The 13,725-nt window shown below is 56.6% G+C and overlaps 1 protein-coding gene across 1 annotated transcript in view; it reads left to right on the top strand.

Moving 5' to 3' along the window:
* The window catches only part of TRABD2B (TraB domain containing 2B), a 214,566-nt gene extending 206,884 nt beyond the window's left edge, over positions 1-7,682 (top strand). Inside the window, 1 exon segment of the mRNA XM_032603816.1 lies at positions 7,368-7,682. Coding sequence (XP_032459707.1) covers positions 7,368-7,587 — 220 coding nt within the window. The 3' untranslated portion in view covers positions 7,588-7,682.
* Positions 7,683-13,725: the final 6,043 nt, after the last annotated feature.

Here is a 13,725-nt window from a genome sequence, read left to right as displayed (position 1 = left end):
TCTGAGCAGCTTGGGGAAACGCGGACCCAGCTCTGCATTTATAGACGGTGAACCAAGGCCCGGATGGGGGCTTGTCCAGGGTCGTACAGGAACCCCCTTCATGACCTTCCCTCAGCCAGGTCTCCGAGTCACAGACAAAAAGTTGACAGAGTCCAACCCACTGTCTTAAAGTGCAGGGTGTGCGCTGTCTTAAAAAGACTTCCAGCAAGTAAAGTAAGAGTCCATTCCTCCTTTGGGCTTGTGTTGGCTTCAAAGCGCCTAACTTGGGTTCCCGGGAGACGTGCTTCTGCAGAGGCCCCACCGGCCTGGCCTGCCCAAGATGGAGGCACCGCTGTAGCTATACTGGCCTCGACACAGTTGGCTCGTGTGCCCGGCACGGGCTGCTTCTTTCCCACCGGGAGTGAGGGCACAGAGTTACCAAGAGCCATTTCTCAGCCCTGGGGAGGCTCGCAGGCTGCCAGGGAGGCACTGGCGGCCCATAAAGAACTGCAATCAGACCGTTCCCCCAGGGCCCCGATCAACCCGCCGGGCAACCAGACCCGGCCAGCAGTGGGCCCAGCCCACAGGGTGACAGGAGGCTGGGCTGCCAGCTCCAGCCACGGACCCCCAACCCCTAACCACGTCTGAAAGGTAAATTTCGGCAAATGACTCCACACGGTTTCCTTTTCACAACACGTCTCTCTGAAACACAGAACCTGGTTTCAGGAGAAGAAAACAGCTTTTCTTTGGCAAGAGGAACCCCTTTTCAGTCCCAACAGGTAAATTGTGGCTGGATAACTTTCTTCCATCTGGTTGGGCTGGAGAAGGAAATTTCCACCAACAGGCAGCCTATTTGTTGAAAGTTTCTCTGCGTCGCAGGGAAGCCGGCCCTGAGGTCCCAGAGGGGCCCAGGTGCAGGGCACAGCTTCCGTCACTCCTGGGTCTCAGCCCACCCATCCTCCTAGCAATCCCAAGTTTCCGGTTCTCCGAGAGGGAGCAGAGGAGAGCTCTCTGGAGGGAGACCTGGGGCCCATTTGTAGCCCTTCTGACAATATTGTTTTCCTTGGAGCTTTAATTCCGTTCAGAGTTTTCTCATTTGCTTCCCCCTAAATCCCACCGGATGCATCCCCTGCTCTCCACCCCCTCTCCCAGCTCATCTTCCACCTGTGATCTTACGGCGGGGCCCTAACAGGTCTCTGGCTCCTAGCCGTGTCCCAGCACATTACCCTCCTCAGCCTGAGATTCCCAGTGCTTTCCCTCGCCCCGCCCCACCAGGCAAACTTCCTGCTGCTCAGCCTGGATGCAGAGCCTTTGCCTCCTTCCCGCCTCACCTGCTGGCCCTCCTCCTGCGGGATACCTGGGCCCCGTCCTGGCCAAGCTGTGTGCTGCCCTGCAGTGGACCATGCACGGCCCACCCCCACCTTTGTCCTTGCTTCTCTCTCTGCGGGGAGGTGGATGTGAGTGGACACTTGCTGAGCTCCTGCTGTGCCAGCCACTGACATCCCTCACATCCCCCAGCCCTGTCAAGAGTCCAGGAAGTAGGCTTCGCTTGACCAAGGAGGAAACTGAGGCTCAGCGAGGTCAGGTAACTTGCCCAAGACCTTGCAGCAAGTCAGGTATGGAGTCAGAACCTACAGAATCAGGGCTGTCTGATGCTGAGGGTCACATTCGTCCAGCACCACGCAGACGCCCCTGCTGCCCTCGCCCGGCAAGCGTCTCCTCCCTTCTCCCCATTCTCCCCACAGCGTGTTCCCTGTGCCCCTCTCCCCTGCATCCCGTAGCCTCCCCCCGCCGACCGTGGGTATCCCGTGGGTGCCCCTGTCCTGGCAAAGGTCCACAGATGGCAGTCGCTTGCTTGTGTTTCTAGGCCGGGAGGCCCTGGGGACCAGAGCTGGGGTGGACTTCTCTGGGTCACCGGAGGCCTCGCTGAGGGTTTGTCGACTGCATGCGTGAGTGAGAGAAGAGGGGGAGCGAGTGGGGAGAGGGCCGAAGTGCCACCTGGAGCAGGCTGGCCTTGCCTCGCCCCTCATTACTCCAGATGTAAACACATCGAAGGAAGTTTAGAGAAGCAGCAGCCCGTGGCAGGATGATTTATGGGGACCTGTGAAAGGGGCCCGGCATGTGTCGGCAGATGGCTGTGTAGCAGCGGCAGAATGGTATCAGGGAACCCCCGCATCTGAGAGCCAGGAGCAGGCAGCAGGGCTGTGGCCAGGGGGCACGCCAGGGCGGAGACCATTGCCACGCTGTGTGCAGGGCACTGCCCCAATCCGTCGGATCTGTGACAGTCCTTCGTTTGTACTTTTGCACAGCTAGGGCCTTGACTGGCCTCTGGGGGTCATGCCAGCTCTGTGGTTCCCCCAGTCCCCCAGTGGGTTGGATAAACAAGGGAGCAGAGCACTGGGCCATCGGGAAGGACAGTCATGAGGGGGCAGGTGCAGGGAAGAGAGCGTTTCCCGGGCTCCGGGCATGGCCGGAAGCCAGGTGCAGAGGTGGGCGTCTGTATGTGGTGGCTGCAGAGCCCTGTAGGTGCCACCATGCAGGGACGGGGGTGCAGGACGCACGTGCACAGGGGGTCATTGTCCTCCTGGGCCTTGGTTTCTCCAGAGGTTTGAGCAGATGGCCCGAGCCCCTGCAGAGGGGAAGAGAACCGTTTCCCCTCCCCCTGGGCCCCTGGGAGGGCTCTGCCCGCCTCCCGCTGACCTACCATCCTGCCCTGAGTTTCTCCAGCTCACCTTTCCCCCAGCACAGCCAGGCTTTCTCCTGGTACCATACAGGGTGCGCAGCATCTCTGCATGAGGCCAGGACCTCGTCTGATTAGAGGACGATGCCCCCAGGAGAAATGGGGAACAGGGTCACTCAGTGGATAAAAGCACAGAGGAATTCAGGCAGAATCCCCAGCCCCTCCTCGTACTCGCTCGGAGGCTTAGAATAAAAAGATGGTGCTTGTAAAGCGGTGAGCTGGCCTCAGACCACCGGTGACACTCAGTAACAGCTGTCTCCAGTGTTGGTGGCTGACTCTCAGAGTCTGGTCTAGGATGCCACACGCCCCATCTCCCAGCAGGAAGCGACTCCTGGACCTTCAGTGCATATTAGGCTTAAATGAGCCCCTGGGTGAGCACATCATTAAACAGAAGCGAGTTGGCTACATGCCGGGTGCCCAGCCCGTGTCCAGTGCTGGTGGGGATAGAGCAGGAAGAGTCGTGGGTCATGGCTGGACAGGGACGGCTCCCTGCTGTGGTGCAGCCGAAAGAGCCCTGGTGTCACGGCCACTCTGCCTCTGCCTGGCAAAGAATCCAGCCAGCGGGGGCTGGAGGGCTGAGGGCCCTGAGAGTCGAAGTGACCCAGTGAGGGGAGAGTGAAGGCATTCCCAGCAGAGAAGACCATGTGGCCAAAGGCCTGGAGGCTGGCGTGGGCCTTAGATACCAGGACAGGGAGCTGTGGGCAAGCCGATCACTTTAGATCTCTGCCTGCGTCTGACCGGTCTGCCCAGACAGTTCCAGCTGGGTCATATCGCGAGCTCCACCCCGGCCAGCAGGGCCACCCGTCAGCCAGGCCCTCGTGCCCCCAGCTCCATCTCCACTTTGTCTCCTCGGAATCCGCTGAGGAGCCCACCACCTTTGTATCGCAAGAAAGCCACAGCTCCAAGACTCCCCAGCCCCAGCCCTGATGGCTCTTAGAGACCCCCTAGTGCCAGGATTGGGGCCCTACTCCAGGAAGCCCTACAGATGGGCCTTGGGGCAGCCAGCTGACACATCTCAGGCACCAGCCCTGCTTTCCTGTGCTTTATACCTGGGCTTCTGCCTAAGATCTCACTTCTGGATTCTGCTGCTAGAAAACAATTTAAAGTCCGAGGGTCTGATGCTGTTCCTTCGTTGTACACACGGGGAAACTGAGGCCTAGAGGGCAGGACCTGCCCAAAGTCACGCAACAAATGGGGACATCGGGCTTCTGCCTTCCACCCAGGCAGAGGGCCCCTTCCCACACAAGGGGCCCTGTCGGCTCCGAGCGCACTCGGCCCTTGGTGCCAGCTGTCTGCGGAGCCTGGGAACACTCAGAGTGTTTGGTTTGGCTTCGAGGCCACTTTGCCATGAGACGCTGTTCCCCAGCAAGGGCCTGGGGGGGTGGGGCTGGGATCTGGACTGGGCTTTGTGAGCAGAGTGGGTCCAAGAGGTGGGGGCATTTGGAGGGGCTTTCTGTCCACACCCCACTAACCTCACCCCGTTTTCCTGGGACGCCTTCCAAGCAATAATTCCCCCACTCGGGCTCCAAGGGGGAGTTTGCATCTTTGGTTTTCAAAGTGTGAAAGCAAATGCCTTTGGGCGCCTTGTGAGACATGGTTTTCATGATTCCTACTTGGTCCTTCTTCTGACGGCGGGGGCTGCTGGGCACCCCAAGTGGCAGCTCAGCCTTCTCTCCTGAGGCCAGCCTTCCTGGCCTCCCAGCTGCTCGGGCTGGAAAGATGGGGGCAGAAGCTGGGAGGAACCCTCCATTAGAAAAGAAGGGGAGGGAAGGGACTGTGGTAGTGATCCTGCTGGGCGTGGGCACAATACCCTCCAGGGACTGAGGCCACTGGGGGCCTCCTCTCTGACCCTGGCAAGCCTCCACCCACGGGTGTGCGAGGTCTCGGCAGGAAGAACCATGCTTCACTCCCGTGCTCCCCGTCTGCGCAGTTAGGGATGGCACCACAGCCCAGCTGGGGCCGGGGAGGCAGACAGCCTGGTGCACGTCTTCAGGCTCAGTTTCCCCATCTTGAAAATGGGAATAATGATAAGATGACACGTGTATAGCATCAAGCACAGTGTCTGCCGGCACACAGGAAGTGCTCCATAAATGGAGGATGCTTTTAGTGAGAGAGACAAGGACACACACATAATAATAGTGCTAAAAATAGCCAACACCATACAGCACTTCCGGTGTGCCTGGCAATGTTCTGCACCTTACATATGAAACCCATTCAAACCTCGTGCGCATAAATAGGTGTCAATGACACAGTGTGATCAGTGAGAAATGCGCAAGGCTTCATGGGAGCCTCAACTCTCCCAGGTGGCCTTAGGGGCAGGAGGACAAATCAAAGAGGCCTCCAGGTGAGGAGACTGTTGAATCAGGCCTTCAAAGGTGAGTCAGAAAATGGCAGCAGGACATTAGGTGTGACTGGGGATGGTGGTGTGTGCTGGGAGAGCCCAGAAAGGTGAGGTCAGCCCGCAGCAGGCCATGTGAGAGGTCTCGGGTGCTCTGAAGGCCGGCGTGGGGTGGGAGGTACAACGGGCCGGATTTGGGGGAGTCATAAGGGGCGTTCGAAGCTGCCTGGTCTGCCCCCTCCCTTCCGGTGCTTCCCACACAATCTCTGTTCAGGAACACCTTCCTGCCACCCATGGTGTGTGACAAGCATTTGCTCCCTCCTCTCCTGATTATTTCTCTGGGAATTTCTATAGACAGAGGAACACACACATCACAACTATAGAGTCCAGGGTGAGAAGGACCTCACACAAGGATGTGTGGGTTCCTGTGGCCACAGCATGACCAGGACTAGAGGAGAGGGGGAGGGACAGGGCAGGGAGTGACAAGCCTCTCCTTTTCTGAGGGCACACGGACACGGATGCCAGAGCAGGTGTCCCAGACCCCATGTAGGACGGGATGTGCTTGTGACCCCCGGGCTGCCCTGCCCACCACCCCCCGAGGCTGAACCAGGCTGTGTGAGAGGGTCCGGCTGGGACAGAGGTGGGGCTGGGCTACAGTGGTGGTGATTACAGAGCTCACCATGGTGATATGGCCAGTTGTCGGGGCCTCATGCCCAGCATGTGGAAACGTGGCCAGTGTGGGACCGGGGTGGGGCGGGGATCCCAGCTGACCTGGGGAGTGAACGGCCCATCAGGGAGGGAGGGTAAGCACTGCAGAGCAGGCAGTGTCCCACGTGGAGGAGGCTGCCCACTCTGCAGATGCCCAGGGAGGGGCAAGCTTCCTGCCCCGCCATCAGCTGCTGGTGAGCACCCACTGGGTGCCCGGTTCAGATCCCGTCCCTGCCGTGTGTCCTGGAGCAAGTTACTTACCCTCTTTGTGCCTTGGTTTCTTCACAAGTAAAATGGGATAATAGTCTTACCTGCCTCGTAGTGTTGTCATGAGGATTAGATGTTAACGGGTCCTACATGCTGGGCACAGACGCCGCCGGGAGCGCCCTCAGCCACGTGCAAGCTGGACTCGTGGCCTTCACAGCTGACTGCAGTGTCACCTCTTCCTGGAGGCCATCCGGGCTCCACGCTGGGTTGGGGCCCCTCTGTGCGCCCCCTGCCCCTGGCCTTCCCCTCCCATCTTTGACCCTCTGGGGTGATGGGCTTTGTCGGGTCCTCCCCCTGCATCTCCCTCTGCCTCCTGCCCCCCAGGGCTGCACAGGGCAGGCGTGAGCCCATCGCTTCTGGGGCCCAGCCCTTTCCTTCATCCCAGAGCCTTCTCCCCCTTGGTCTCTCTTTGTTATGCCTCCGTCACTGTCAACTCTCTTCCCCAGTCCCTGTCCTGCCCTCTGCCCCTCTATTTGTTCATCATTTCCTATCTCTCTCTCCAGGACCTGAGCCAGTAACCTGGTCCTGGCCCCTGCCCTCCCCTCGACTTCCCGATGCCACCAAGTGCTGGCCTTGACCCGCCAATTCCTTCTGCACTTCATCTCTTTTTATTTCTCTGTCTCAGTACTTCCCTCTCTTTCACGTAGGCTTCCTTGAGCCAAGAACCTCACCCATGACCTCCAAATTGGCTTCTATTTTTATAAGTTCATGAGGGACCACCTTCACTGACACTCCCTGTGATTAGGCAGGGTGAGGCCACCAGGGCGCCTGCCCCCGAGGCGCCGCCCCACTCCCTCTGTGACCTGGCCCAGGGAGCCTCGCTGAGCCTCCATTTTCTCATCTGGTGACAGGGGGTAGTGCGGCGCATTGAACGTTTGTTCTCAGGACCAGAGATGCTACTTATAAAGTGCGGATTCCCAGTGGGCTCTCAGTAAACGATAGCCGTGATAATGAGGGTGAGATGGGGCGGTTGTTTGTGTGTTTCGTTTTGTTTTCTGTTTATTTCAGACTGGGGAGGGGAGGGCAGCAGGAGGCCAGGGGCACCTGCATACAGAGGTGAGAGGGCTGCCTGCTGCAGCGTGACCCCAGATGGATCTTCTCTGAAACACTTCACTTCTCTCTGCCTGGGACCCAGTACTCTTGAGTGGTCACCCTTGAGGTCGACTGTGTGGCTCTGGGCTGCTCACTTTCCTTGTCTGAGCCCTTTGTTTCCTTCTCCATTTTATGCGGAAAAAACCAGATTCAATAATAAGTTGGATCTGAACCCTAAGACCACAGCCCAGGACAAGGCTGCTGAGAGGCTGTTCCACGTTCCACGTATTTTTCTCCCCCCAGCACCACCGCCTCGCCACCACCACTGCCCTTCCAGACCACGCACAGCTCCGGAACAGCCAAGCCCCCCTTCCAGCTCTCCGACCCGCGCCAGCAGCAGGAAGAGCCGGGGCTGGCCAGCAGCGCAGCGCCCAGCCGCTCACAGCCCACCCTGGGCCTCCTCCCCGCCATCGCTGCCAGCATCACAGCCCCCTTCCTGCTGCACACCCTCAGGCTCTCCTGACCTCGGCCGCCCACCTCCCTGCCGGGTGCAGAGAAAGAAGCCAGAGAAACCGATGGGAGGGTCTGCGGCCACACCCACAGCCCCTGCCACCACCTCCAGGGGTGCCAGACACCTCATGGGTAGTCCAGACGGGATCCGTTAGAACACTAGAGCTTTATTGTACCCGAGTTACATCTTCTTTTTTGTAGAAGGATCTTAATTTCCCATAGTGCTATGGGGCTGTTTTGTAAAATATGTGTCCATATTAAAAAAGGAAAATGTATTTATTCTACTGATAAAACTATTTTTATGTGGCCAATGTTAATAACACTTTAACTAGCCCCATCGCCAACCCAGGAGGTGAACCCACGTTGCCAGGACGTCTGCCACCTCATGGGGACCGTGGCTTTGAACTGGCTTGCTTCTGGATCAGCGGAAGCCTCCAGCATCCGGGTTTGGCTTCTCCCACTGTAGGGACCTCAGAGGGAGGGGCAGGCAGACAGGCTTAGCTTTTGTGAAACTGGATTTGGGAGCCAGAGATGTGAACGCTAACGGTCCTTCCTTCTCCTGGATGCATCCTAGGGCTGGGAAGATGCTTTACGAAAGAGAATGCTGCTATTTTGAAAACCCTGAGTGTCTGTGAACTGGCCCTCCAGACCTCTTGGTATGTGTTCCAGCCAAAGCTCTTGGGTGGGGGAAGGGATGTTGGTGCTGAAGGAAGTGGTCCCACAGCCCCATGTGACAGATGGTTAAACTCGCCAAAGAGAGTAAGGTTGTTGCCCCAGGTCACAAAGCAAGTGGGAGGTCCGGGCCATGAGTCCAGACCTCCCTGTTCTGGTATCGTTAATCCAGCTTGGCTTACAGGAGAGGCTGTTGAAGTCACGGCCAAGTGGGGTGAGCTGAACCGAAGGACAGGAGTGGGCACTGAAGGGCAGTTTTAGAGACAAGGCCTCTAGGAATCCCACAGTAATGATACTTGTAATGAGAGCTGCCATTTGTCCGGAGCCTGCAGTGTGGCAGGCATTTTGCACATTCACTTTATCACAGATCCTCACGCCAGTTCTGTGAGATATAATTGGCCCCGTTTCACAGGTGAGGACACAGGGAATCTCCAAGGGAGGCAGGTCTCACCCAAATGGGCCAGCTCACACTTCTTACTCCAACCAAAGAGACCACTTGGCTACAGTACTCATGTTGGTCCCTCTAGCCAACGGGCTCTGGCAACAGGCTCTCCCACGTGTCCCATGTCCCAACTTGTCTTATCTTGAAGCCGATGAGAGGCTTTCTTGCCAAATCAGAGAGGCTGAAGGATAGCTGTGATGGGCCTGGTAAGGCAGAGCAGCCAAAGGGGGGCAAGCAGGCCAGGGAGACTCAGAGAAACTGACCAGCTCCTCTGTCCTCAAGGTGGTGGCTGAGAAGCCACGGGACCCAGGTTGGTTTCCTCCCAGCCCTGAACCCTCACTGGGCTGGCAGCTCATCAATTACAGAGTCCTGGAACCCAAGAGCAGAAAGGGCCCCTCGTTTGACAAATAATAACAGTGAGAGTAAAAATAAGGCCCAGAGAGGTGAGGCATTTCCCCAAGGCTGCACAGCTGAGCAGGTCTGCTGACTCCCAGCTCAGTGCTCCCCGGCATGACTGCGCCATGGGCTTCCCTGGCAGGCCTGGTAGTGTCTGTTTAGAATCAGGGCCATTGTGCCCAGCTTGGCAGCTGTCTCCCTTCTGAAACAGTAGAATTCTGGGCAGCTCGTTGGATGGTCAGAAGTCCCACAGGCATCTTGGCAGGCAGCTGAATTCTTTTTAGCTCTGACCCAGATGGATGTGTTTGAACTTGAGATCTGGCAGGAGCCCTGAGCTCTGCTTCAGAAGGTCCAGCCAGCCCCATGGGTACCACACTGTAAACTGAACTTGACCCCAGCCAAGGCTGGAGTCCGTTTATCCTTGGCAGAAATGTGACTTCCTATTTCTGAGCAGGAAGGGGCTTAGCTGACTTATAAAGCAGACTCAGAAGGCCTGCTGGACATCAAATACATCGTGCAGAGTGCTATTTGGATGAGATAAATGTAAAGGAATCAGAAACACACAGGCCAGATTTCCCGCTGTTCAGGGCAGAGTGTGGCATGAGACGTATTGAGATGGAGCTTGAGGTTAATTAAAGATGAAGCATTTGGTAAACAGTCCACGCATCTGACCGCATGCCCAGATCTGTGCCAGGCACGGGGCCAAAGAGGTAAATTAATGTAGTGTGTGATTATCAAACACACACAGTGCCAGGCTCTGTGTTGGGGCCAAATACAGCCACCTTCCTTGGCCTAGAGGAACTCATCAAGATGCAACAAGCAGCCCAATCCTAGGTTCTTAGAAGGAACCTTAAAGGTCATTCTGTCCAGGTCCGTGATCACAGGCAGAAGCCCCCAGATCCCTCCTCTGGGCAGGTTGGGAGATCCCAAACTCTCCCTCCACCAAGCACTCGAGTGTTTAAAGAAAGCCACGTGGGCAGCTGATGGATGGGCCAATTGATCAGGTAGACATGTGCTGATGGGACAGCCAGAGCCAGTGTGAGTTAGACAGACATCTGTAGCCTGAGTTCACTGGTCCCTGAGGACCACCCGCTGGCCAGGGTTTGAAATGAACTGAACTTGCTGACGTATGTTGCAGAAGACCCGAGGCACATGTACAAAAATCTGCATGGCTGGGGCCCTTGAATTCTCTCTTCCTTGGCCTGGGAACCATCATCCCATCCACAGCCACTCATGTGCTTTGGATGATCTATCCACCACTGCTGACATTTTTTCCAGCACATTCTGTGTGCCTCGCCTCATAAAATACCCCTGTTGCTCTGAGAGCATCGTGTCCATGTCTTAAGACTTTTACATTTGACCTCGAGGCAGGCAGAGAAGATCAGAGACCGAGAGCCAGCATGTTAGTGGTGGCCCTGGGTTCTGTCTCTCAGGATGGCTGCCTAAATGACCAAGGGGTTTTCTGGGTCAGCTCAGAATGGCCCTGGCTCCTAATCTCCCTCTGGGCTCTTCTGAGCGCCAGCAGCCCGGTGAAGGCAGGGACAGTAAAGGTGTATAAGTCAAGCTGCAGGGAGCTGCAGAGGGCCACTGAGGGCCCCCCAGCTCTGACAGTCAAAGATCTAGAGTCTATGAAGCATGGAAGCTTGTGCCGACTGGCAAGTTTGCCTTTGCACAGAAACACCGTGACCGGATTTTCCTCACACTAAATGCCATGTCACCCAATTCCTGGCCTCAGCTGGATTTGGGCTAGCCTAGGGACTCAGGATCCTTGTCCCGCCTGCCCAGTCTCCATCCTGGGGCCATTATCACAAGGGGTCCCAAAGAAAGGTCCTCCACCAAAGGGAAAGTATAGGAAAATGCCACGAAGGACAAGAGAGGTTCTACCTGGAAACTGCAGTTTTGCTGGTACCCTGTGTGGCAGAGAACAGAACTGGGGCTGGTGACGTGTTCCTCAGCTTGGCTTTCTACACCCTCCACAATCAGACCCTGCTGACCATGCCAGCCTCGCTTCTCATCTCTCCCACTCTGTGCCTGGCCAGACTGAAGCATATTTGGCATTTCCAGAATAGACAGGATGTTTCACACATGCTGCTTCCTAGGCCCGGAAACGCCCTTCTATTACCCTTAACTGCTCATACTTTGAGGATCAACTCAGATAGCACCTCCTACAGGAAGCCTTCTGCGTTGAGACCGTCCATGCCTCTGTTCTCCTATCATACTGTGAGCTCCTCAATGGCAAGGATCATGTGAATTCATCTTTGTGTCCTCATCAGACACAAAGATGGCACTCAAGAGATGTGTAGAGAGGGACCGGAGGAAGAAAGGAGTGAAGGAAAGAAAGAAGAGAGGCAGACCTTAACTCTGCTAGCGGAATAGTCTTTGCAAAGGCAAAGCTGTCGGAAGATGGCAGGCGCCCCCAGAAGTGCTGAGTTTCCCGTCAGGAGCAGTGTACGAACAGGGGCAGTAGGCACACTGGCTGGAGATGTGGTAGGAGAGTTGAAGTCTTGGCAAGGGAGTGGGGTAGGGTCCCTCCTGGCTCTCGAATGCTCAGGTTCTTTGAACATTATGTTTCCAAAAATTCATCTAAACAGCCAAAACAATCACCCGGCCTGGCTTTCTAAACCAGTACATTTCAGAAATCAGTCCAGCCTCACCTCCCCGCCCCCCCACCCCCTTTCTTCAACAGCGCAGCCGGGCCTGACGAGAATTGGCAGGCTCACCTGCTGCCCTGGGGCAGGGGGACTTCTAGGCAGTGGGGGAGGGCTGGACCGGAACCTAAGCCCCTATTCCCAGCAGAGCTCCTTCCCTCCCTGCCCCCCACCCCCGACCCTGGGGGAGAGAAAGGGGGGATATGAGAACTGACTGAGCCCTGCCTGGCCCTTTCCCAGGGGCATCAGCACACCCTCAGCTCTTCCTACTCTGTCTCCAGACGTGGCTCTTCCTTGCCAGATACATTCAAGATACTCCTTCACTTTGCTGAGTGACCTGGGGCAAGTCCCTGCCCCTCTTTGAGCCTCTATCTCTTCATCTGTCAAGCAGAGACTTTGTTTCCTGCTTGGACTGTTCTAGGGGTCTGGGGGAGCACTGGGGCTCCACAGTCTTGAGGCTCCGCTAAGGTGAGGTGCCGCCCCTCCCCAGGCCCAGTGCTCGGCTTTCCTCCCAGGACCCGTGGGCCACCACGGGATAGGGAGCGTGTGGCAGGAAAGGGAGGTAAAGAGTAGCACGCCTCAAAGGGCCCCTGCATCCCAAGTCCCATTGCGAGGAAAGTGGGCTTTCAACAAGACCCAAGTCAAAGAAGTTTCCAGCGGGGCTCTCAGACATCTTGGGCCCCCATTGGGCCCCCACTGATTCTTGGCCAAATGATGTCCTAGGCCAGAGCAGGGGAAGCCAGAGCCCCTGCCCCATTCCTGGGCCTCAAAGAGACTGCAGGACATCCTGGCCTGACTCTCACTGTGTGACACAAGCTTCAAATCTTAATGTATTGGAAAGGTATTCGTGCTGTTGTCCTTTCAATCACCTCTTCCCCTCACCTCTGTGAATTCTCATGAAGAGTTCTTTAAGAATATAATAGAAGACAAAGAAAGATGCTATTAATGTTATTTTGCCAAAAATATTTTTGTAGCATAATATATTAATAAAAGACACGATGACTTTAACGTGATGGTGTCTCTGCATGCCGATGTCTCCCCTCCTACTGCCGGGGAACGTGTGGGAAATCGCCTTTACTGGGAGGGCCAGGACCTGAGGCGGTGATGCAGAGGAGCTGGCATGGGCCCGTTTTCCACGCAAAAACACAGGCAGGTGCTGGGAGGGTAGTTTGGGCAGGGGTCCAGTGGCTCAAGAGGCTCCATGCCAAGTGGGGTCTGGAGAGCCCTCTCCAGCCCTGTTCACCTAAGCAACCAACCTAGAACCTAGCTTCGCCCTCGGGGCCCCCTCTCTCTCTCAATCCTCACCCACCAACACCTACTGATTCAGCTTCATTAATCCCTCCACCTCTCTCCACCCTGCTCCAGGTCTCCTCACCCTCCCCTGCCACCTACAGCTGTGTCCCTTCGGCCCACTCTCTCCCCTGCAGCTAAAGTGAGCTCTGTAAACCACAGCAATGACCACGAACCTCCCTGGCTTTTTAAAACTCATCCATGTCTCCTCACTGTTCCCAGGACAAAGGTCAAGGTCACACCAGGTGCTCTGAGACGAGGTCCCTGCCCATGTCCCCAGCACGAAGTTCCCATCTTACCCATTCTTCTCCTGGTTTTCAACACTCCAGGGTTGCTGGTTGCCTCGGTGTTTCCTGAATTCGCCCTGCTTGTCCCCATCTTCTGCCTTTGCACACACTGTTCCCCCAGCGCCCCTTGTCTTTCTGCATCTCTACCCCTCGCTCATCACTCATACACATCCTGCGCGACCCAGCTCCAGTGGTATCTGCTCCGCGAAGCTTCCCCTACTCCTTAAGCCAAGTTAGCCCCTCCTCCCCTCCGTCACCACAGCACCCCATCCGCTGTGTACCTGGGTTGTACGGAAATGACCTTCGTGTGCCTGTCCTTCGCCTTGGCTTCCAGGGGCCAGCACCGTGGTTGGTCATCTCTGTATTGTCAAAGCACAGGATCTGACATCTAGTGGGTGCTCGTGGAAGAAAGGCAC

This window comes from Phocoena sinus, chromosome 1 (genome assembly GCF_008692025.1).
Source record: "Phocoena sinus isolate mPhoSin1 chromosome 1, mPhoSin1.pri, whole genome shotgun sequence".
NCBI lineage: Eukaryota > Metazoa > Chordata > Mammalia > Artiodactyla > Phocoenidae > Phocoena > Phocoena sinus.
Note: the sequence above shows the minus strand (reverse complement) of the source record. Positions and strands in the feature narration are given on the sequence as shown.